Below are 21,478 nucleotides of genomic sequence, written 5' to 3'. Positions count from 1 at the left end.
TTTTGTATGAGAAGCATCATCTACATGACAAGTGAATGAAACTCAAGGACTCACAGCACACAGCGGGAATTGAATGGAGCCCAGGAAAAGACCATCTTCACTGCTATCTGTTCCCAACTGGAGTCATGAGGCTCTAAGCCCCTCACATATTGCTGGGAGTAAGGGGACTGAGGCAAGGGCTTACTGGAACCAATCCACATCCAAGAACCAATTGTTTCAGCATCTCACCTCTGGTTAGCTTCCATCTCCAGCAAGGCTGACAGAGCTGAAGTCCCTTTCTTCCCCAGTGGGGGCGCTGCTGGTTCAGTGGGATAGCTTGGTAGGGAGCCAGTCACCTGCAGACCTTTAATGGGTGCCGCCTTCTGAAATGGAGAGAGGACACCTGTGTTAAATAATGTGAAGCATCATGTTACACTGAACAAGAGGCTGGGCAAAATGTGGCTGAGAATCAGTCCCGAGAGACAGAAGAAAACCTTGGTGAAAGGAATAGTCCAGGTTCTCTCTGAGCCTTCTCCTAGTGCTTCTGAATCAGCAGACTCAAATCCTTAAAGCACTGGGAAAATTCAGTAATATATTGGGTAGGAAAGTCAAATGGATGAGCTTATCAAGAAAGACTGGATGGACTGGGACTGTTTTCTATGGAGCAAAGGAGGCCAAGAGGCAGCCTTACAGAGGTACATAAAATTGAGAGAAGTGGAAATAAGTTATAGGGAATACGGAATGAGCTTCCAGAGGGAGTGGTCGAGGCCCATTTAAATCACACTTAAAAGATGTTTGGACAAGTACATGGATAGGAAAGGTGTGGAGGGACACGGACCAAACACTGGCATATGGGACTGGTTCAGGAAGGCATTTTAGTCAACATTGATGAAATGGGCCTGAAGGCCTGTTCCCATCTGCTTTGACTATGACTCATGGTCTTTTGTCCCATTAATTAGTTAAGCTAACACAGAGTTATGGGTGAACACCTTCAACTCATGGAATGCATGTTCTGCACAGCACAGAAAGCCAAGATCCTTCCCAGTCCCAGACAACAATATCTACCGATCGTGGTTCATGTCACTAGCTGAAGGAGCTCAAGCTCCAGATTTCAGAGGTAGATCAACAGCAGATCAAACAAGTGGCATACTTTGCGGATAGCAGACTCCATGGGATGGTAGTCCTGCAGTCTGAGGACGTGCAGCCAAAGGGAAATGGCTGATTGACAGATTGAGGACTATCAGGTAGTTCTGGAGATCTTTGAGATCATCTCTAACCAGTGGTCAGTTCTGAATACAGCTGGGGTGGAGGGGGGGGGAGGAGAGAAGAGATTTTATCCCAAGGAGGTAATAGCACAACTAGTTCAATGGTTGGCTGGCACCTCAAAGGAGGATGGTGAAAGGTTAAAGGGGCTGTTATAGGGGCAGAAAGATGTTCATGTAGGAGCATTTGGGATGGTCTATTGGAATTGGTCATTCGTTTGTTATAGTCACATGTTATTGTCATTGGTTTGCTATTGTTCCAACAGCAGCACTTGTTTTGCGTACTGTTCACACAGATTACATTAGTTACAGGGAAATCCATCGGAATTACAGGGAAGTAGTCTCCCCTAAGTTGCATGAGGCTAGTAGCTGGGTGACTGTTGGGTGAAATGGAAATGTGAAAGGGCAGTTAGTACAGAGCACCACTGTGGCCATTCCTCTCAATAGTAAGTATACCATTTTGGATAGAGTTGTGGGGGATGACCTCCCAAGGAAATGCCATGGAGACTGGTTACTGGCACTGAACATTGGTCCATAGTACAGAAGGGAAAAAGGAAGAATAGGTAGTGATAGGGACTCAATAGTCAGGGGAACAGAAAGGAATTTCTGTGGATATGAATGGGCCACACAAATGGTATGTTGCCTCCCAGGTTGCCAGGGTCACTGACGTCCCGGATTGCGTCCACAGCATTTTGGAGAGGAGGGAAAGGTGGCAGATGTCTTGGTACATATTGGTACCATTGACATAGGAGGGAAAAGCAAGGAGATCCTAAAAAGAGAATTTAGAGAGCTAGGTAGAAAGCTGAGAAGCAGGACCTCCAGGACGGTAATTTTGGGATTGCTACTTGTACCATGTGCCAGTGAGGTTTAAAAAGGATGATCTGGCAGATTAATGCGTGGCTGAGAAGCTGCTGCAGGGGGCAGGGCTTCAGGTTCTTGGATCATTGGGATCTCTTCTGGGGCAAGTATGACCTGTTCAAAAGTGAAAGGTTGCACCTGAACCTGAGGGGGACCAATATTCTCATGGGCAGGTTTGTTTGTTAAAGCTGTTGGGGAGGCTTTACTCTAATTTAGCAGAATTAAGGGACTCAGGATAGGATTGACAGTGAAAAAGCAAAAAGAGCGAGCAGTCAGACTGTTAGGAAGGGCAAGAAGATAATAGGACAAAATTGCAGCCCACAGGGTGAGTGTATCAGTGCATTAGGGATGCAGAATCAAAAAGGGTAGCAAATACAGTACTCAAAGTGTTATATCTCAATGCACTCAAAGTAAGGTACAAGCTAGCAGGTGATGGGTGAGACCAGCTGAGGGGGAAGGTGGATGAGGGATGAAGTGAAAAGCTGGGAGGTGATTGGGGACTGAATAAGAAGGAATCTGATCGAGAAGGAGAGTGCACCATGGGAGAAAGGAAAGGTGGAGGGGCACCAGAGGGAGCTGATAGGCAGGTGAGAAGAGGAGAAGAGATAAATCGGAAAGACTGAACTTCTGAAATACTTGCTGTATTTCACCTGAGAAAGGAAACACAAAGGGAATGGAAGAAAAAAATGTGCATTGCTGTTGCTCCACAGACCCAGGCATCATCCTGCCATCTGGTGCCATCTGTGTGGAGTCTACAATATCTCCCTGTGGTCACAAGGATTTCTCCAGGGTGCTCCGGTTTCCTCACACACGCTGGTTAGGAGGTTAATAAACTGCAGCTTGTGTAGGTAGGTGGCAGAAAAGCCACACGTGTAAAGAGAATGGAGGAGTGAGGTCACATGGAGCGCCAGCATGAACTCAGGGCCTGAATGTCCTCTTCCTAGGTTATTAGGATGAAAGCAAGCAGCAAACAAACAGAACCTAGGATTCTCTATGGTTTCCTGCTCGATCCAATGACCAATACCACTGGGACAGCCTCACCCTTATGATCCTGTCCGAGCGGTGCCTTCTCCGAATCCGATTCAGACCCTCCACAAATCGAATGAAGCCATCCAGCAGCTGCCACTCCTCCTGATCTGAGCGCAGTGTCTCCCCGTAGACATCACAGTGGCTCTCACCCTCCATGATCCGCTTCGTGGCCGTTACACAGGCTGGCAGCAGCAGGAACCTGGTTCGCCAGAACTTCAGGGACTCAATCAAACTGTGGAGCACAGCATCATGAGGATTTGGCAACAGAATGTGTGGAGACACCTGCGGGCCACCCCCAGCACTGTTGGTTGTTAGCACAAATGACGCATTTCACTGCTTAGGACTTTATTCCCCAGAGCGCAGGAGAATGAGGGGAGATTTGGTAGAGGTAAAATTATGAGGGGTATAGATAGGGTAAATGCAAGCTGGTAAATCCACAAAGGTTGGGTGTGAGTAGAACTAGAGGTCATAGGTTAAGGGTGAAAGATGACATATTTAAAGGGAAGCTGAGGGGAAAGTTCCTCATTCAAATGATGGTGAGAGTGTGGAACAAGCTGCGGTATGACACTACATTGATTGGTCCAATCTCAAACAATAACAAGGTGGCCTACAGGGAAGAAGTCATCACCCTGACACAGTGATGTCAAGAAAACAACCTCTCCCTCAATGTCGCAAAAACGAAGGATTTGGTTGTGGATTACAGGAGGAATGGAGACAGGCTAACCCCCATTGACATCAGTGTATCTGGGGTTGAGAGGGTAAACAGCTTCAAGTTCCTCAGCATCCACGTCACTGAAAATCTCACGTGGTCTGTACACACCAGCTGTGTGGTGAAAAAGACACAACAGCACCTTTATCACCTCAGGCAGTTGAGGAAATTTGGTATGGGCCCCCAAATCATAATTCAGAGCATCCTGACTGGCTGCATCACTGCCTGGTATGGGAACTGTACTTCCCTTAATCGCAGGATTCTGCAGAGAGTGGTGCAGACAGGCCAGTGCATCTGTAGTTGTGAACTTCCCATGATTCAGGACATTTACAAAAACAGGTATGAAAAAAGGGCCTGAAGGATCATTGGGGACCTGAGTCACCCCAACCACAATCTATCCCAGCTGCTACCATCCGGGAAGCAGTACCGCTACATAAAAGCCAGGGCCAACAGGTTCCAGGAAAGCTTATTCCACCAGACCAATATACTGATGAACTCACACTGACTTGAGCTATATTACATTGACTGTTCTATTTATTATAGATTACTATGATTGCACATTGCACATTTAGATGGATGTAAGGATTTTTACTTCTCATGTATGTGAAGGCTGTAAGAAATAAAGTCAATTCAATTCAGGTGGGGGCATGTGGGTTTGATTTCAGCATTTCAGAGAAGTTTGGATAAGTACATGGATGGGAGGGATATGGAGGGCAATGCTCCAGGTGTAAGTTGATGGGACTAGGCAGAATAATTGTTCAGCATGGACTAGATGGGCCAAAAAGTCTGCTTCTGTGTTGTAATGCTCTATGACTCAACCTGAATAGGTGAGACAGTGCTACCTTGAGCAAGCTTCATCCAATTCCCGTGGCCACAGGTTTATCACCATGACTTAATGTACTCAGTGACAGAGTACCCAAAGGTGAAAGATTCACCTCCCTCGCAATAAAGCCATTTCCCATCATTTCAAACTGGGCAAGTGCTTTTACTGATATTATTTCCCTAGTGCTGGATTCTCCTCCCTAATCCACCCCAAAATGGATACTCCTTCATCTCTTCCACCATCTGAAGCTGCTTCAGATTTTGCACAGACCCAAAGGAGCTAGAGGATCACAGAAAATCAGACAGCATCCGTGAAGGGAAATGGACAGCTGATGTTTCTTGTCAAGATCTTCAATTAGACTGAAAGATAGAGGGGAGATAGCTGGTACAAAAAGGTGGAGGGGATGCAGTGAAGCAAGAGCTGGCAGGTGAGAGGTGGATCCAGGTGAGAGGGGTGGAGGCATATGAGGGATGGGGGGGAGAGTGGGTGATGGAAATGAAATCAGAAGATGGGAAGTGATAAGTAGAAGTGACTGAATATGATGGAATCTTACAGTACTTACCTTAAGTCAGAAAAATTGACACTCATGCTATTAGTTTGGAGTCTACCAAGGTGCTATTCCTCTAATCTGTGGTGGACCCCAATTCTGCAGTAGAAAAGGGCATGAACAGACATATCAGTGTGTGAGTGGAGGTGGAATGAAAATAGCTGGCCACCAGGAGATCCTGGTTGGTACTGCAGCAGATAGATTGCCTCAAAAATCCTAGAAGTTTTAGTGAGGTCATCTCTCATTCTTTTACCTTCTGATGAATTCATATTCCTTCTCATTTTCTCCTCAGCTCAGGAATCAAACTAAGAAATCTATTTACACTGCTGCCAACATAAAGAGACCAAAGTACTTGCAACAAGACATTCTTAGCCCTATACAGCAATCCTCTTGAAACAAAGATCAATGTATCAGCTGCCTTCCAATTCTTTATGCTGTACCTTCATGCCACAATGTCTTCTATCAACATAGCACTAACATTTAATAAAGTCTTACTATTTACAAAAGTCTCTTGTTTTCTAATTTTACCTGCCTCAATAATCTTAATTTCCCACATTACAATTTAATCACCATATTCTTGTCCACTAGTTAACCTGTCTATAACTCTTCGTAGGGAAAGGTCCCTGTACACTGCCTGGGTATTCAGATGACAGTTGGCATCAACCCATATTAGGAGTTCAAGACACAAGACCGGGAGATGAGTGTTTTAAGAAATATCTTAAAAGAGAATGGAACAAAACAGAAGTAGGGACTAGACAAGGGAATTCCAGGGTTAGGGCCCATTTAGCTGAATTTCTAGATGTTCCAGCAGCCAAAACTGGAAGCACACAAGAATGGTAGTGTAACTCTGAAGAAGACTGCAGATAAGGGGTGGGAGGTGGGGGGAACATTTGGCGCTATAAAAAGCATCTATGGATGAAGCAGCTTTTTTAAACATACTGCTCATTTGCCCCTTAATTTCAGTCCAGATGAAGAGTGACAAGCCAAAATGTCAACTGTCATTTCCCTCCACAAATGCTGCCTGACCTGGTGAGCTCCTCCAGTGTCATTGTGTGTCACCCCATCTGCAGCTTCCTATGTCTCAAACGTAATGGATGTGTGGATATAAGTATGGCATGAACTGAGGTTTATAGTGAATGCCAAGAAATGAACAGCCAAGACAATAAGGTGGTGGGTTCTTGATGTATCTGAGACTAAGGTATTAATGATCACCATTTCATGGAACTCTCTGCTCATTGCCCAAAATCATGATTCCAATCCACTGACTTAAGACATTGCATATGGCCTTCAAACTTAGCCTCTATGAATATGCAAACACACAATTTGGGTTTCCCTCTCTTCCTGTCCCCTGCCCATCACCTCCCTCTGGTTCTCCACCTTCCCTCTATTCTTCTTTTTCAGCCCTTTACCTCTTCTAGCTTATCACATTCTAGCTTACCACGTCATTCCTCCCTCCCCATCTGGTCTCAACCATCACCTGGGGTTGATTATGTAAAACTGAGATGTGTTGTTTTATTGTTTGAGTTCTACCACGAATTTCACCAGCTTGGGCATTCAGGGCCATGCTGCAGCTGTGATCAGTGTTGGGGTAAGTGGAGATATCTGGTGTCCTCACACTGACTGGGCGATTGGGAATGGGATGATGAATGGGACGTCTACTTCCCCTCGATGCGGAGCTGGAGAAAGGCTGGTGTAGACACAAACCTGAAATCTTCAGAGCCTGACGAGCAGATGTACTGATCCAGGTAATTCCACTTGTACTCTTCCAGACGCTCGTGAAAGAACTCCACCCAACATGACACAAACTCTGTGCTTGAGTGTGGCGGGCAGAGACAGTAAGTGTACTGGATCAAAGCGGATTCATAAGGGTACCTAAGGAGACCAGAATGGCTAGAATTAGAGCTAGAATTAGTGCAGAAAGGATCCACCTCCCAGCTTTTCCAAACCCCATTCTCCAGCTTCCATCTAAGAATTCCCAGTACAGAGAACAAAGCAGCAACAGGATTTGATCATTTACACCCTGACACATATTTTTTGACTCTCCTCCATTTTGACCCCATGTCACTAACTTTGCTATCATTTCACACTATTATCTAATTACTTTTCTAACTCTTCTCCATGCTAGATTAGGAGTTTGAGATTTGGTATGCCGCCAAAGACACCAGCAAATTTCCACAGAAGTATCGTGGAGAGCATTCTAACCATTTGCATCATCACCTGGTCTGAATGGGCCACTGCACAGGACTGGAAAAAGCTGCAGAGGTTGTAAACTCAGCTAGCTTCATCATGGGTTCTTGCCTCCCCAGCATCAAGGACACTTTCAAAAGGACATCGATCATTAAGAACTCCCACAACCCAAGACATGTCCTCTTCTTATTACTACCATCAAGGTGGTGGTACAGGAGCCTGAAGACACACACTTAATATTTAAGGAACAGTTTCTTCACCTCTGCCACCAGAATTCTGATTGGAAAATGAACCCATGACAATACCTCACTATTTTTGCTCTTTATGCACTTTTTTCTTCTTGTAACTTATAGCATTTTAACACATACACATATATATATATATATATATATACATACACACACATATATATATATATACACATACACACTTTGCATTGTACTACCGCTGCTAAACAATTTTCGCCCTGAGAAAAAAAGTTTGACATATTTCTTTGAACAGTTCCATGGTTTTCTTTGTTTCATGACGTGGGAAGACGAATCTCAGGGTTGTATAGTGCATACACACTTTGATAGTAAATGTCAGTGATAATAAAACTGATTCTGATTGTATCCATTACAATTAGATGCCCCAAGCTCTTTGACTAGAGTTCCAGTAGTTTCTCAGCCTTCATGAGGAACATTAGAAGACACCTGCATTGATTCCCCTGCATGTTTTTCCACTGAGTTACGTCTCCTGCCTCCAGAAAAAAATATCCAGTTTTCCAGTCAATTTTTCAAAATCAACATATTTTAAACCAGACATACTTAATTGCCCTAATCATACCCACTAAGTGATCCCAATGCTTCATGAAGAATTCCCACAAAGTTGAGATAAGTTCCACAATAGTGATACAAAGAACCAAGCACCCCACCACCACCAGGAACCAATAGGCAGAGGGTGTTTAGAGTTGTCCAAGGGATCACTGACAGCACGGAACTCATTGGAGATCATTTAGTCTTAAACCATTAGACGTCGGAGCAGAATTAGGCTACTCGGCCCATTGAGACTGCTCCACCATTTGATCATGACTGATTTATTATCCCTTTCAATCCCTTTCTCGTGCCTTCTCCCCTTAAGTTTTGATGCCATTTTTAATCAAGAACCTATCAACCCCCGCCTCAAATTTACTCAATGATTTGGCCTCCACAGCCATCTGTGGCAATTAATTCCACAGATTCACCACATCTGGCTAAAGGAATTCCTCATCACCTCTGTTCTAAAGGGAGGTATTTGTATTCGGACAGTATGACTTCTGCTCTTATGAAACATCCTCTCCACTTTCACTCTACCTAGGTATTTTAATATTCAATAAGCTGCAGTGAAATCCACCCTCATTCTACTAAACCTCAGCAAGAATAAGCCCATTTGGCCTGCATAAAGTAGAAAAGGGCTTCAATTTAACTCCCGATTTGGAAGATGGCATCTTGTGAGAAACACTCCCTCAACTTGTCTCGACCAGGGATTCCCAACTTGGGGTCCGTGTTATTGGTCCATGGCATAAAAAAGTTGAGAACCCCTGTTCTAGAGCATCAGCCTGAATGATGCCTTCCTGACCCGAGAGGGGCCTGAGGCATTGTCATTTTAGTTCAAACTATCTAAGTGGGGTTAGAGAGCACAGCACAAGGCTAGCAATGAAACACGAGGGCCTGATAAAGGAGGTCACGTTAGACATGCTTTAATAGTCATAAAGTGATTTGAATTGCAAAGGTTACATTTACATGCAAGTTTTGTGCTCTTTTATCTTTTTAGAAATAATTACTTGATATCAAGGGCAACATTCAACTGATGCAAACACAGCACAGCCTTATACACTCAGCCTAGCAGAGCTCCTTGTTGCTGAAACAAAAATACCTGCTTCATTTTACAAGGCTCATATCAAAGCCAAGTCCTCTTCCACATACTGGCATTGGAAGGTGGGGGGGGGGGGTAGGTAAAAGCTTGAGATTTGCTCTTATTCCCAGGTTTGGATTGTTTTCTCACATTTCAAACTAAAGACGTCCCTTTAGAACAGAGATGAGGAGAAACATACAAAAAAAGCTGGAGGAACTCAGCAGGCCATGCAGAATCTATGGAAAAAAGTAAACAGTTGATGTTTCAGGCCAAGACCCTTCATCAGGACTCAGATGAGTAGGAATTTCTTTGACCAGAGGGTGGTGAATCTGTTGAATTCATTGCCATAGATGGCTGTGGAGGGCAAGTCAGTGAGTGTTTTTAAAAGTGGAAGTTGATGGGATCTTGATTATTAAGAATGTCAAAGGTTATGGGGAGAAGGCAGGAGAATAGGGTTGATAGGGATAATAAGTAAGCCATGCTTTAATGGGCCGAGAAGATTCAAATGGCCTAATCTGTTCCTATGTCTTAAAGTCTTCATTTTGCTAAAGGGGCAGAAAAATGATTGCAGTTTTCTGATCAATCCTGTCAGACACATGGCAAATAAATGCTTATCTGGAACAATTACATCCCACTTACTTGGGTAGGTAACGAGTGACAGTTATCATCTTGTCCTTCAAGCAGACCTTATGAAAGGTGCGTCCCATACTCAGCCAGTACAAAATCTCATCCTCTTCCAGCTTGTTCCTGGACACCAGGCCTGCAGATACAGGGAGTAAGCCAATGACTGAACACCACCACTGCAGAGAGCAAGCAGCTGAACCCACAAAGTGTTGGTCTTAATTATAAACACAGGAGATTCTGAAGATGCTGGAAATCCAGAATACACACAAAATGCCAGAAGAATTCAAAAGGTCAGGGAGCATCTATGGAAAGCAATAAAGAGTTGGTGTTTTGGGCCAAGACCCTTCATCAGGATTGGAAAGGAATGCGGAAGAAGTCAGAATAATAAGGGAGAGAGGGCAAGGACTACAAACTGGGAGGTGATAGGTGACACTGGGTGAAGTGAGAAGCTGGGAAGTGATTATGTTGGGGGGGAGGGGGAAAGGAGTGGGGTCGAGTGGGAAAGGAGCGGGGAGTGAGAGGGAGCTCATCTACTGAGGCTATATGGGTGGAAATGAGACATAAGAAAGGGATGGCCATGATAATGGGATTATATTATTGACCACCCAATGGTATTTGGAAGAGCAATTTTAAAGAGAGATTGCAAGTGATTCTAACTTTCCACATGTTGACATTTCTTCATCAGATGGTGGTAAGAGTGTCTTATGAGCTCCCAGTAGAAGAGGTGGATGCGGGTTTGAAATCAACACTTAAGAGAAGTTTGGATAAGTACAGAGATAGGATGGTTATGGAGGACTATGGTCCAGAACCCAGTCGATAAGACTCAGCAGGATAACAGTTCAGTACAGACAGGACAGGCCAATGGGTCTGCTTCTGTGCTGTAGTGTTCTATGACTCTCTGTGACTCCGAAGGGAAGATATTCTTCTGCATGTTACCTGGAATACAGTGAGGAGTTGAAATCACTTGAGTGGGGATGCTATGAACTAGGACTTTGATATGCATAGGGTGAGGCAACCTGGCTACTGCTGGCTTTGGGTGCTCAAGCTCCTGGAGTGGGGCAGCTGGATCTTCGGTGCAGCGAACACCATCATACCTGCATGTACACTTTGTAAACTAATTCGCAAATTTGCGAGCAGCATCTATAACCTGCAGCCACAAAGACAAAACTTGATCTGTCCCGGATATCAGTATTGGACGAGATATGATTTTAGCCATGGGCTGAGCAACGGTGGGAATCGTCCTTCAATATCTTTACCATACTCACAAAAAAGTGGCCAGTGAAGGAGTGGAGATTTGTGGTTTTGACTCGAGAGGCTTCGACGAGAAGAGGCAGAGGACGAGCTTGTTCCTAGTTAGTCTTTACAATGCCTGCTGAGACGGTGATGTGCCTCTCCTGTGAGATGTGGCAGTCTTGGGGGAGCTCCCCTCTCCCGCAGAGTCACATCTGCCAGGTGCTTGCAGCTGGGCGATCTGGAAGACCGCATGAGGAATCTGGAGCAGCAGCTGGATGACCTTCGACTCATAAGGGAGAATGAAGCAGTCATAGATGAGAGCTACAGGGAGGTAGTCACACCTAGGCTACCGGAAGCAGGTCGTTGGGTGACAGTCCGAGGGGGGAAAGCGAAGGAGAGTAGACAGGTAGTCCAGAGCACCCCTGTAGCCATTCCCCTGAATAATGTTTACCATCCTGGATGCTGTTGGTGAGGACGACCGACCAGGTGTGAGCCACGGTGGCAGGGTCTCTGGCACTGAGTCTGACCCTGTGGTGCAGAAGGATGGGACGGAGAAGAGGATGTCGTCATTGGAGACTCTATAGTCAGGGGAGCAGACAGGAGATTTTGTGGACGTGAGAAGGAAACCCTTATGGTTTGTTGCCTCCCAGGTGCCAGGGATGTCTCTGACTGGGTGCATGACATCCTGGTACGAGAGGGAAAGCAACCAGAAGTCGTGATACATGCTGGGACCAATGACATAGGCAGAAAGAGGGATGAGGTCCTGAAGTGTGAGTTTCGGGAACTAGGCAGAAGGCTGAAGAACAGGACCTCAAAGGTGGCGTTCTCAGGATTGCTGCCAGTACCACGTGATAGTGATGGTAAGAATTGGAGGAGATGGCAGTTGAATGCATGGCTGAAGAGTTGGTGCAGGGGGCAGGGTTTTAGATTTTTGGACCATTGGGATCTCTTCTGGGGAAGGTGGGACCTGTACAGATTGGATGGGTTGCACCTTATTCAGCAAGGGGAGGAATATCCTTGCTGGTAGGTTTGCTAGCATGGTTCGGGAGGGTTTAAACTAATTTGCAAGGGGGATGGGACCCGGAGCAATAGAGCAGTGAAAGAAGTGCATGGAGTAAAGCCAGATCTACCAAATAGAGAGGCTTTGAGGAAAGAGAAGCAGAATAAAGGGTGTAAAGGTAGTAAGGTAGAAGGGCTAAAGTGTGTGTACTTCAATGCAAGAAGCATCAGGAACTGAGAGCTTGGATACATACATGGAATTATGATGTAGTGGCCATTACGGAGACTTGGCTGGCACCAGGGAAGGAATGGATTCTCAATATTCCTGGATTTCATTGCTTTAAAAGGGATAGAGAGGGGGGGAAAGGGGAGGAGGGGTGGCATTACTGGTCAGGGATACTATTACAGCTGCAGAAAGGGTGGATAATGTAGCAGGATCCTCTTTTGAGTCAGTATGGGTGGAAGTCAGAAACAGGAAGGGAGCAGTTACTCTACTGGGGTATTCTATAGGCCCCCTGGTAGCAGCAGAGATACCGAGGAGCAGATTGGGAGGCAGATTTTGGAAAGGTGCAAAAATAACAGGGTTGTTATCATGGGTGACTTTAATTTCCCTAATATTGATTGGCACTTGATTAGTTCCAATGGTTTAGATGGGGCAGAGTTTGTTAAGCGTGTCCAGGATGGATTCCTGTCACAGTATGTTGACAGGCCGACTAGGGGGAATGCCATACTAGATCTAGTATTAGGTAACAAACCGGGAAAGGTCACAGATCTCTCAGTGGGTGAGCATCTGGGGGACAGTGGCCACCGCTCCCTGACCTTTAGCATTATCATGGAAAAGGATAGAATCAGAGAGGAAATGAAAATTTTTAATTGGGGAAGGGTAAATTATGAGGCTATAAGGCTAGAACTTGCGGGTGTGAATTGGGATGATGTTTTTGCAGGGAAATGTACTATGGACATGTGGTCTATGTTTAGGGATTTCTTGCAGGATGTTAGGGATAAATTTGTCCCAGTGAGGAAGATAAAGAATGGTAGGGTGAGGGAACCATGGGTGACAAGTGAAGTGGAAAATCTAGTCAGGTGGAAGAAGGCAGCATACAGGAGGTTTAGAAAGCAAGAATCAGATGGGTCTATTGAGGAATATAGGGTAGCAAGAAAGGAGCTTAAGAAGGGGGCATGAGAAGGCCTTGGCAAGTAGGGTAAAGGAAAACCCCAAGGCATTCTTCAATTATGTGAAAAACAAAAGGATGACAGGAGTGAAGGTAGGACCGATTAGAGATAAAAGTAGGAAGATGTGCCTGGAGGCTGTGGAAGTGAGCGAGGTCCTCAATGAATACTTCTCTTCAGTATTCACCACTGAGACAGAACTTGATGACGGTGAGGACAATATGAGTGAGGTTGATGTTCTGGAGCAGGGGTGTCAAACTCATTTTAGGTCACGGACCGGATTGAGCAAAATGCAGCTTCATGCGGGCCGGATCAGTCGGACGCGTGCGAACGCAGCTTTCGTTGCCTCCGTTTTTTCAGCCTGCTCTCATGTGTCTCAGTCTCTGCTATAACTACAAAGTGTTTCACTTTACAAATTCCGTTTCTTATGAAGAAGACTGCTGAGCAAGACTGCCGAATAAACACTAAAAACCCTGAAAACCTGGTACCTGAATAAACTCAGCATTAGCCATATCATACGCCATAGGCGCTTCAATTACTGGGGCCAACTTTAATAGTAATTAGATATTATCTCGCGGGCCAAAGATAATTCCACCGCGGGCCGGATTTGGCCCGCGGGCCTTGAGTTTGACATATATGTTCTGGAGCATGTTAATAGTAAGGGAGAGGAGGTGTTGGAGTTGTTAAAATACATTAGGATGGATCCATCTGGTAGGCACTTCAGATCCCTCCAGACTAAGACTAATAGGCATTGGAGAAGGTTTTTCCCTACTGCGGTCACTTTGCTGAACAGTTAACTGCCGGTTAACTGTCGGCTAACTATTACTTGGATTGCACTACCTGTATGTATAATCTATATTTTCATTTATATTTATCATTATTATTGTTATGAGCAAAGAGACAACATCTGGCGGAAGTAAATTCCTTGTATGTGCATAGGTACTTAGCGATTAAAGTCTGATTCTGATTCTGATAAGTCCCCGGGGGCTGACGGAATACTCCCCAGGCTGCTCCACGAGGCAAGGGAAGAGATTGCTGAGCCTCTGGCTAGGATCTTTATGTCCTCGTTGTCCAAGGGAATGGTACCGGAAGATTGGAGGGAGGTGAATGTTGTCCCCTTGTTCAAAAAACGTAGTAGGAATAGTCCAGGTAATTATAGACCAGTGAGCCTTACATCTGTGGTGGGAAAGCTGTTGGGAAAGGTTCTTAGAGATAGGATCTATGGGCATTTAGAGAATCATGGTCTGATCAGGGACAGTCAGCATGGCTTTGTGAAGGGCAGATCGTGCCTAACAAGCCTGATAGAGTTCTTTGAGAAGGTGACCAGGCATATAGATGAGGGTAGTGCAGTGGATGTGATCTACATGGATTTTAGTAAGGCATTTGACAAGGTTCCACATGGTAGGCTTATTCAGAAAGTCAGAAGGCATGGGATCCAGGGAAGTTTGGCCAGATGGATTCAGAATTGGCTTGCCTGCAGAAGGCAGAGGGTCATGGTGGAGGGAGTACATTCAATTTGGAGGGTTGTGACTAGTGGTGTCCCACAAGGATCTGTTCTGGGACCTCTACTTTTTGTGAGATTTTTATTAAGGACCTGGATGTGGGGGTAGAAGGGTGGGCTGGCAATTTTGCAGATGACACAAAGGTTGGTGGTGTTGTAGATAGTGTAGAGGATTGTCGAAGATTGCAGAGAGACGTTGATAGGATGCAGAAGTGGGCTGAGAAGTGGCAGATGGAGTTCAACCCGGAGAAGTGTAAGGTGATACACTTTGGAAGGACAAACTCCAAGGCAGAGTACAAAGTAAATGGCAGGATACTTGGTAGTGTGGAGGAGCAGAGGGATCTGGGGGTACATGTCCACAGATCCCTGAAAGTTGCCTCACAGGTGGATAGGGTAGTTAAGAAAGCTCATGGGGTGTTGGCTTTCATAAGTCGAGGGACAGAGTTTAAGAGTCGCGATGTAATGATGCAGCTCTATAAAACTCTAGTTAGGCCACACTTGGAGTACTGTGTCCAGTTCTGGTCGCCTCAGTATAGGAAGGATGTGGAAGCATTGGAAAGGTTACAGAGGAGATTTACCAGGATGCTGCCTGGTTTAGAGAGGATGGATTATGATCAGAGATTAGGGGAGCTAGGGCTTTACTCTTTGGAGAGAAGGAGGATGAGAGGAGACATGATAGAGGTGTACAAGATATTAAGAGGAATAGACAGAGTGGACAGCCAGCACCTCTTCCCCAGGGCACCACTGCTCAATGCAAGAGGACATGGCTTTAAGGTAAGGAAGAGAAGTTCAAGGGGGATATTAGAGGAAGGTTTTTCACTCAGAGAGTGGTTGGTGAGTGGAATGCACTGCCTGAGTCAGTGGTGGAGGCAGATACACTAGTGAAGTTTAAGAGACTACTAGACAGGTATATGGAGGAATTTAAGGTGGGGGGTTATATGGGAGGCAGGGTTTGAGGGTCGGCACAACATTGTGGGCCGAAGGGCCTGTAATGTGCTGTACTATGTATATGGCTATGTCTATGTCTATGTCTAAAACCAGAGAAGGAAGTGGCTTCTTGGCACCTCCAACCTGTGCTGGCAAAACTTTTGGCTAATCTGATTATGATCTCGATTCCTGTCTACTCTAACTATTCACTATTTGTTCATCAAGAATCTCGCCACCTCTACCTAAAAAAACTTAAAGACCATTTCCACTGCCGTTTGAGAAAGAGAATTCCAAAGACTCGTGCTCTTCAGATGAAAAATTCATTTCTGATGCATCTCAAAAAGGCAAATGTTCATTTTTAACTACTGATTTCTAGTCCTAGATTGTCCTTCAAAAGGAATCATCAGTCCACATCATCCTTGATGCACTGCAGAATCATTTATGCTTTCTTTAAGAGAAATCCCCACTCCCCCCAGATTCTCATCTCTTGCACCACAGTGGCATAGTCTCACAACTCCAGAGATGTGGATTCCATTCTGACCTCTGTTGCTGCCTGCATGGAGTTTGCTTATTCTTGCCATGACTGTTTGGGTTTCCTTTAGGTGCTCAGGTTTCCTCCAACATCTTAGAAACATACAATCGATACATTAATAGGTCGCTGTAAATCGTCCCTTGTGTGGGTGAGTGGTGGAATTAGGGGGCAGTTAATGAGAATGTGAGGAGAATAAACTGGGATTAATGTACTGTAAATGGCTGTTTGATGGTCAGCACAGACTCAATGAGCCAAAGGACTGATTCTGTGCTTTCTCTCTCTTCAATCCAATAATTTTCCTTAGAGACACAAGAAACTACAGATTTTGGCACAGTACAGGCCCTTTGACCCACAATATTGTACCAACCTTTTAACCTGCTCCGTGATTAATCTAACTCTTCCCTTCTACATAGCCTGAACCCCTACATTTATCTTTCATCCTTGTGCCTAACTAGAGGTCTCTTAAATGTTCCTAGTGTATCAGCCTCCACCAACACCCCTGGCAATGTGTTCCAGGAACTTACCACTCTCTGTGAGAAACCCCTAAACTTTCATAAACAAGGGAAAACCTGCAGATGCTGGAAATCCAAACAACACACACAAAATGCTGGAAAAACTCAGCAGGCCAGGCAGCATCTACGACTGAACAAAGGGTTTCGGCCCGAAACGTCAACTGTAGGGTCCTGCCAAAGGGTATCAGCCCAAAACATCAACTGTACTTTTTTCTATACATGCTGCCTGGCCTGCTGAGTTCCTCCGGCATTTATTGTGTGTTGCTCCCCTAAACTTTCCTCCACTCTCCTTAAAAGGATGTCCTCTGATATTGGCCATTGCTACCCTGGAAAAAAGACAATGGCTCGCCACTCTGTCCATGCCTTTCATAATCTTTTAACAGTAACCAAGACTAACTCTCAAAATCTTACCAAAGTGACCAGGCCTGACATCATGCTGGACTGCCTTAACTAGGGAGCCATTGGCACATCGATCATGGGGTAAGTTCTTACCTCGTGTGTAGAGGGGGCTGCTACTGAGAGGAGCCGGGACTACGGTGCTGGCCAACTTGTTCTTGGGCTGCACAATGATTTGGTAGCCCTGCATGAGCCGTTGGCAGATGAACTCCTCAAACACCTGCTGGGCTGACATTATGGGCCCATCCTCTTCTCTTCTGCAATAATCAAAGCAAACAGGTCAGGGAATGCTTTGTCCTCTCTCTCCAAAGCTCCATTTTCTCTTTGGTTCAGATAACACGGTACTGATTCACGGAATGTGTTGCAGCACAAGCTGTAAGATTGACGTTCAATTCCCGCCACTGTAAATGCTGGTGAACAGAGTGAACCCGGAGTGGAAGCCCATAGTGCTTGACAGTGGCAATGTAGGTAAATATGGAAGTGAAGGAAGAATATGACATGCTTGCCTTCACAGGTTAGGGCACAGGTGGGGCATTATGTTGCAACGTTACAGAATGCTCATTCAACATCACTTCTCTGCTGTTCTGGTCACCACACTACCGGATGCTCCCATACTGTCACAATGAGGCCACACTCAGGTTGGAAGAACAACACCTCATATTCTGTCTGTGTAGCCTCCAACCAGATAGCATGAACATCGATTTCTCCGGTGATTTGTACACTCCCCCTTTTGCATTCCCCATTCACGATCTACTAATTTCTCCCATCAAATTCCTCGTTCAGTTCTTTACCTTTACCAACTATCACCTCCCAGCTTTGCTTCATCCCCCTCACCCACCCACTGACCTTACCCTCACCTGCCAGCTTGTATACCTTACCTTCCTCCCACTTCCTTATTCTGGCTTCTTAACTCTTCTATTCCAGTCTTGTTAGAAACAGAAACATAGAAAACCTACAGCACAATACAGGCCCTTCGGCCCACAAAGTTGTGCCGAACATGTCCCTACCTTAGAAATTACTAGGCTTACCCATAGCCTTCTATTTTTCTAAGCTCCATGTACCTATCCAAAAGTCTCTTAAAAGACCCTATCGTATCCACCTCCACCACCGTTGCCAGCAGCCCTTTCCACGCACTCCACCACTCTCCGCATAAAAGAAAACTTAACCCTGACATCTCCTCTGTAACCTACTCCCAGAAACCTTAAACCTGTGCCCTCTTGTGGCAGCCATTTCAGCCCTGGGAAAAAGCCTCTGATTATCCACACAATCATCATCTTATACACCTCTATCAGGTCACCTCTCATCCTCTGTCGCTCCAAGGAGAAAAGGCTGAGTTCACTCATAAGGCATGCTCCCAATCCAGGCAACATCTTTGTAAATCTCCTCTGCGCCCTTTCTATGGTTTCCACATTGATGAAGGGTCTCAGCCTGAAACATCAACTGTTTATGCATTCCCATGTGCCTGACCTGCTGAGTTCCTCCAGCATTTTGTTTGTTGCTATGGCAAGGATGAAGTGTTAGAGAGAGTGAAGAGGAGGTTCATTAGGATGCTGCCTGGATTGTAAGATTTTTGTTACAGGACAGATTGGATCACTTGGGCTCGGATAAGTCGGGCACGACTTTTGTTACGGGGAGAGATTGGATAGGTTGGGGTTGGATAGGTCGGGCAAGACTTTTGTTACAGGGTCAGATTGGATAGGTTGGGCTTGTTCTCCCTGGAGCAGAGGAGACTCGGGGGGGTGACCTGATAGAAGCATGTAAGATCATGAGACATAGACAGCATAAGTAGTCATAATCTTTTTCCGTTGCAGGAATCAAAAAGACATAGGTTTAAGGTAGAGGAAGGAGATTTCTAAGGGTATATGAGGGCAAGTTATTTTAAACAAAGACTTGTGTGGAAATCACTGCCATACGAGGCAGTGGAATCAGATACAATCACTGTCTTCACAGACACTGAGACAGGAGCAAGGGGCAGGAGGAGACAATCCTAATGCAGGCAAGTGGAACAAGTGTAAATGGGCAAAACAAACAGGTCACCCTCATCAAGGAAACCAGCCTCCCCTCTATGTGTAAAAGTGCACAAAGTGCTGGAGGAACTCAGCAGATCAGGCAGCATCTGTGGAGAAGAATAAACAATAAGTCATTTTGGGCTGGGGCCCTTCATTAGGTCTGGAGGACTCCCCCTCTATAGACTCTGTCTACTCTTCTTGCATTCTCAGTAAAACAGTGATCCTGCCACCCTGGACATTCATCCTTCTTCCCTCTTTCATCAGCAGAAGATACAAAATCCTGAAAGCACACATCACCAGGCTAAATGACAGCCTCCATTCCACTGTTATCAGACTCCCAAATAGACCTATTGTACAATAAAGTAGACTCTCGGCCTCACAATCCATCTCGTCATGAATTTCCATTTCAATGTTCACCTGCAATGCACTTTCTCTGTAGCTGTTGCACTTTATTCTGCATTCTGTTATTGTTCTACCTCAATACACTGCGTAAAGATCTGACCTGTATGAACAGTATGCAAGACAAGTGTTTCACTATATCTCAGTACATGTGGCAATTCCAATTCCTCTGCCAATATGCCAGCCGATATCCACCCAAAGAGACAAGGTGAACAAACTGCTGGACAAGTGTCTGTCACTCTGCTGTGGCTCCCCTGTGAGAATGAGAACGAATGAAGTCTTCCAGACCTATCAGAGCACAGCAGCCCAGACAGCCACTCCTGTCAGATTTACGAATGGTCCAATAACACTACCTCACTATTCCTCTTAGGACTATTTATTTTTGTAACTTATAGTTACTCTTATGTATTGCACTGTACTGCTGCCACAAAACAAGAAAATTCATGACAGGTCAGTGATAATAAACCTGATTCTGATCCTGTGACCCTGATTAACTGTAAAATATGAACTGTGCACGAGAGGCTACACACTCACCCACACTTTCCAGTTCAAAGACTCCAGCACATTACAAAGGCTGATACCTAGTCTGCAGTGATGCGGTGCCCACCTATCCTCTCAGACACATGGTGCTGATCCATTTGGGTTCTGGTAAACTTGACTGATATATCAGAAGACAAGTGTTAGGTCAATCTGATGTTACCTGCTTATTGCGTCCCTATTAATAAACTTTGTGTGGGACACAGAACTTCACTGGCGATGGGGGCTGACAGAAATGCGTGGAGGACACTAGACACTAGAAATCCAGGTGACGTTTCAAACTGAGACATACGTCTGCAGCACAAGTGAGACTTCAGTTTGGAGGCAACGGTGTGAAGAGTGCATGTGGAAGGCACAGAACCAGATATCAGAACAGCTGTCTTGACAAATGCTTCTAACAGAGGTGCTGCACTCCCGTTTTAAAATGAAGCTTCAGAATTGCTTTCCCCACCCCTCACTGGCAAACACTGCTACCTGATGGAATCAAGGGGAGCTTGCACTCAGAACACAAGGATTCCAGTCTCACTCACTTAGTTTTCACATCCACTTCCCAGACTGAGAACACATCCAGGGTTCACCTACCTTCAGTCTGCTGAAAGCAGCCATGTCAATGGTATTTTTTTTAGCATAAAGTAGACCATTCACTGGAGTGAGAATGGAACTGGAGTCCAAGCCACAGTGGAGAATTATTACTTCTGTGAAATTCATCACATATTCATGGAGTATGTCCTTCGCAGTCCTCAAGAAGGGTCTTGGCCCGAAACGTTGACTATCTATTCATTTCCATAGATGCTGCCTGACCTGCTGAGTTCCTCCAGCATTTTGTACATATTGCTTTGGATTTCCAGCATCTGCAGAATCTCTCAGCTCAGGAAGTATACGTACTTTTGCAGGCAATTTAAAAAAAATCTTCATTCCACACTCCACCTTACCAATCACCTGCACAAACCCACTTACGCTGCAAGCTCTGTCATCGTGTCCCGATAATCTGTACTGTTTTCACAATCACTCTCCAGCTGTTTTACTGCCATTTAAAGTCAGAAAGCCAGATCCCTCTTGAGCAAGGACTCATATTACACAAGGATCCTACACAGTCTTCATCAAATTCAATACAATTTGAGTGGAGTAGTAACATTTAATAATACAGTACAGCTTCAACCTGCCATGTCCATGTGGAGGTTGTTAAGTTCTTAATTAGTAAGGGTGTCAAAGGTTATGGGAAGAAGGCAGAAGAATGGGCTGGGAAAGATAATACATAAGACCTTAAGGACAAAGGAGCAGAATTAGGTCATTAAACCCATTGAGTCTGCTCCTCCATTTCATCATGTCCTTTAGTCCCATTCTCCTGCCTTCTTCTCGTAACTTATGCCACT

General features: G+C 45.2%; 1 protein-coding gene across 6 annotated transcripts in view; it reads right to left on the bottom strand.

Moving 5' to 3' along the window:
* The window catches only part of depdc5 (DEP domain containing 5, GATOR1 subcomplex subunit), a 267,024-nt gene that overhangs the window by 112,840 nt on the left and 132,706 nt on the right, over positions 1-21,478 (bottom strand). For 5 of the 6 annotated variants that reach the window (XR_012100187.1, XM_073055636.1, XM_073055639.1 and 2 more), the window contains exons 26-30: positions 17,257-17,417; positions 9,906-10,026; positions 6,912-7,079; positions 3,141-3,360; positions 229-362 (exon numbers count right to left, since the gene is read on the bottom strand). Coding sequence is in view for 5 of the 6 variants with exons in the window: in XM_073055636.1 (XP_072911737.1) it covers positions 229-362; positions 3,141-3,360; positions 6,912-7,079; positions 9,906-10,026; positions 17,257-17,417 (804 nt within the window). In the remaining variant the exon portion in view is untranslated. The remainder of the gene's footprint in view (positions 1-228; positions 363-3,140; positions 3,361-6,911; positions 7,080-9,905; positions 10,027-17,256; positions 17,418-21,478) is intronic. The other variant, XM_073055637.1, reaches the window with a different exon arrangement.

This window comes from Hemitrygon akajei, chromosome 9 (genome assembly GCF_048418815.1).
Source record: "Hemitrygon akajei chromosome 9, sHemAka1.3, whole genome shotgun sequence".
NCBI lineage: Eukaryota > Metazoa > Chordata > Chondrichthyes > Myliobatiformes > Dasyatidae > Hemitrygon > Hemitrygon akajei.
This window is presented reverse-complemented; position numbering and strand designations above follow the sequence as displayed.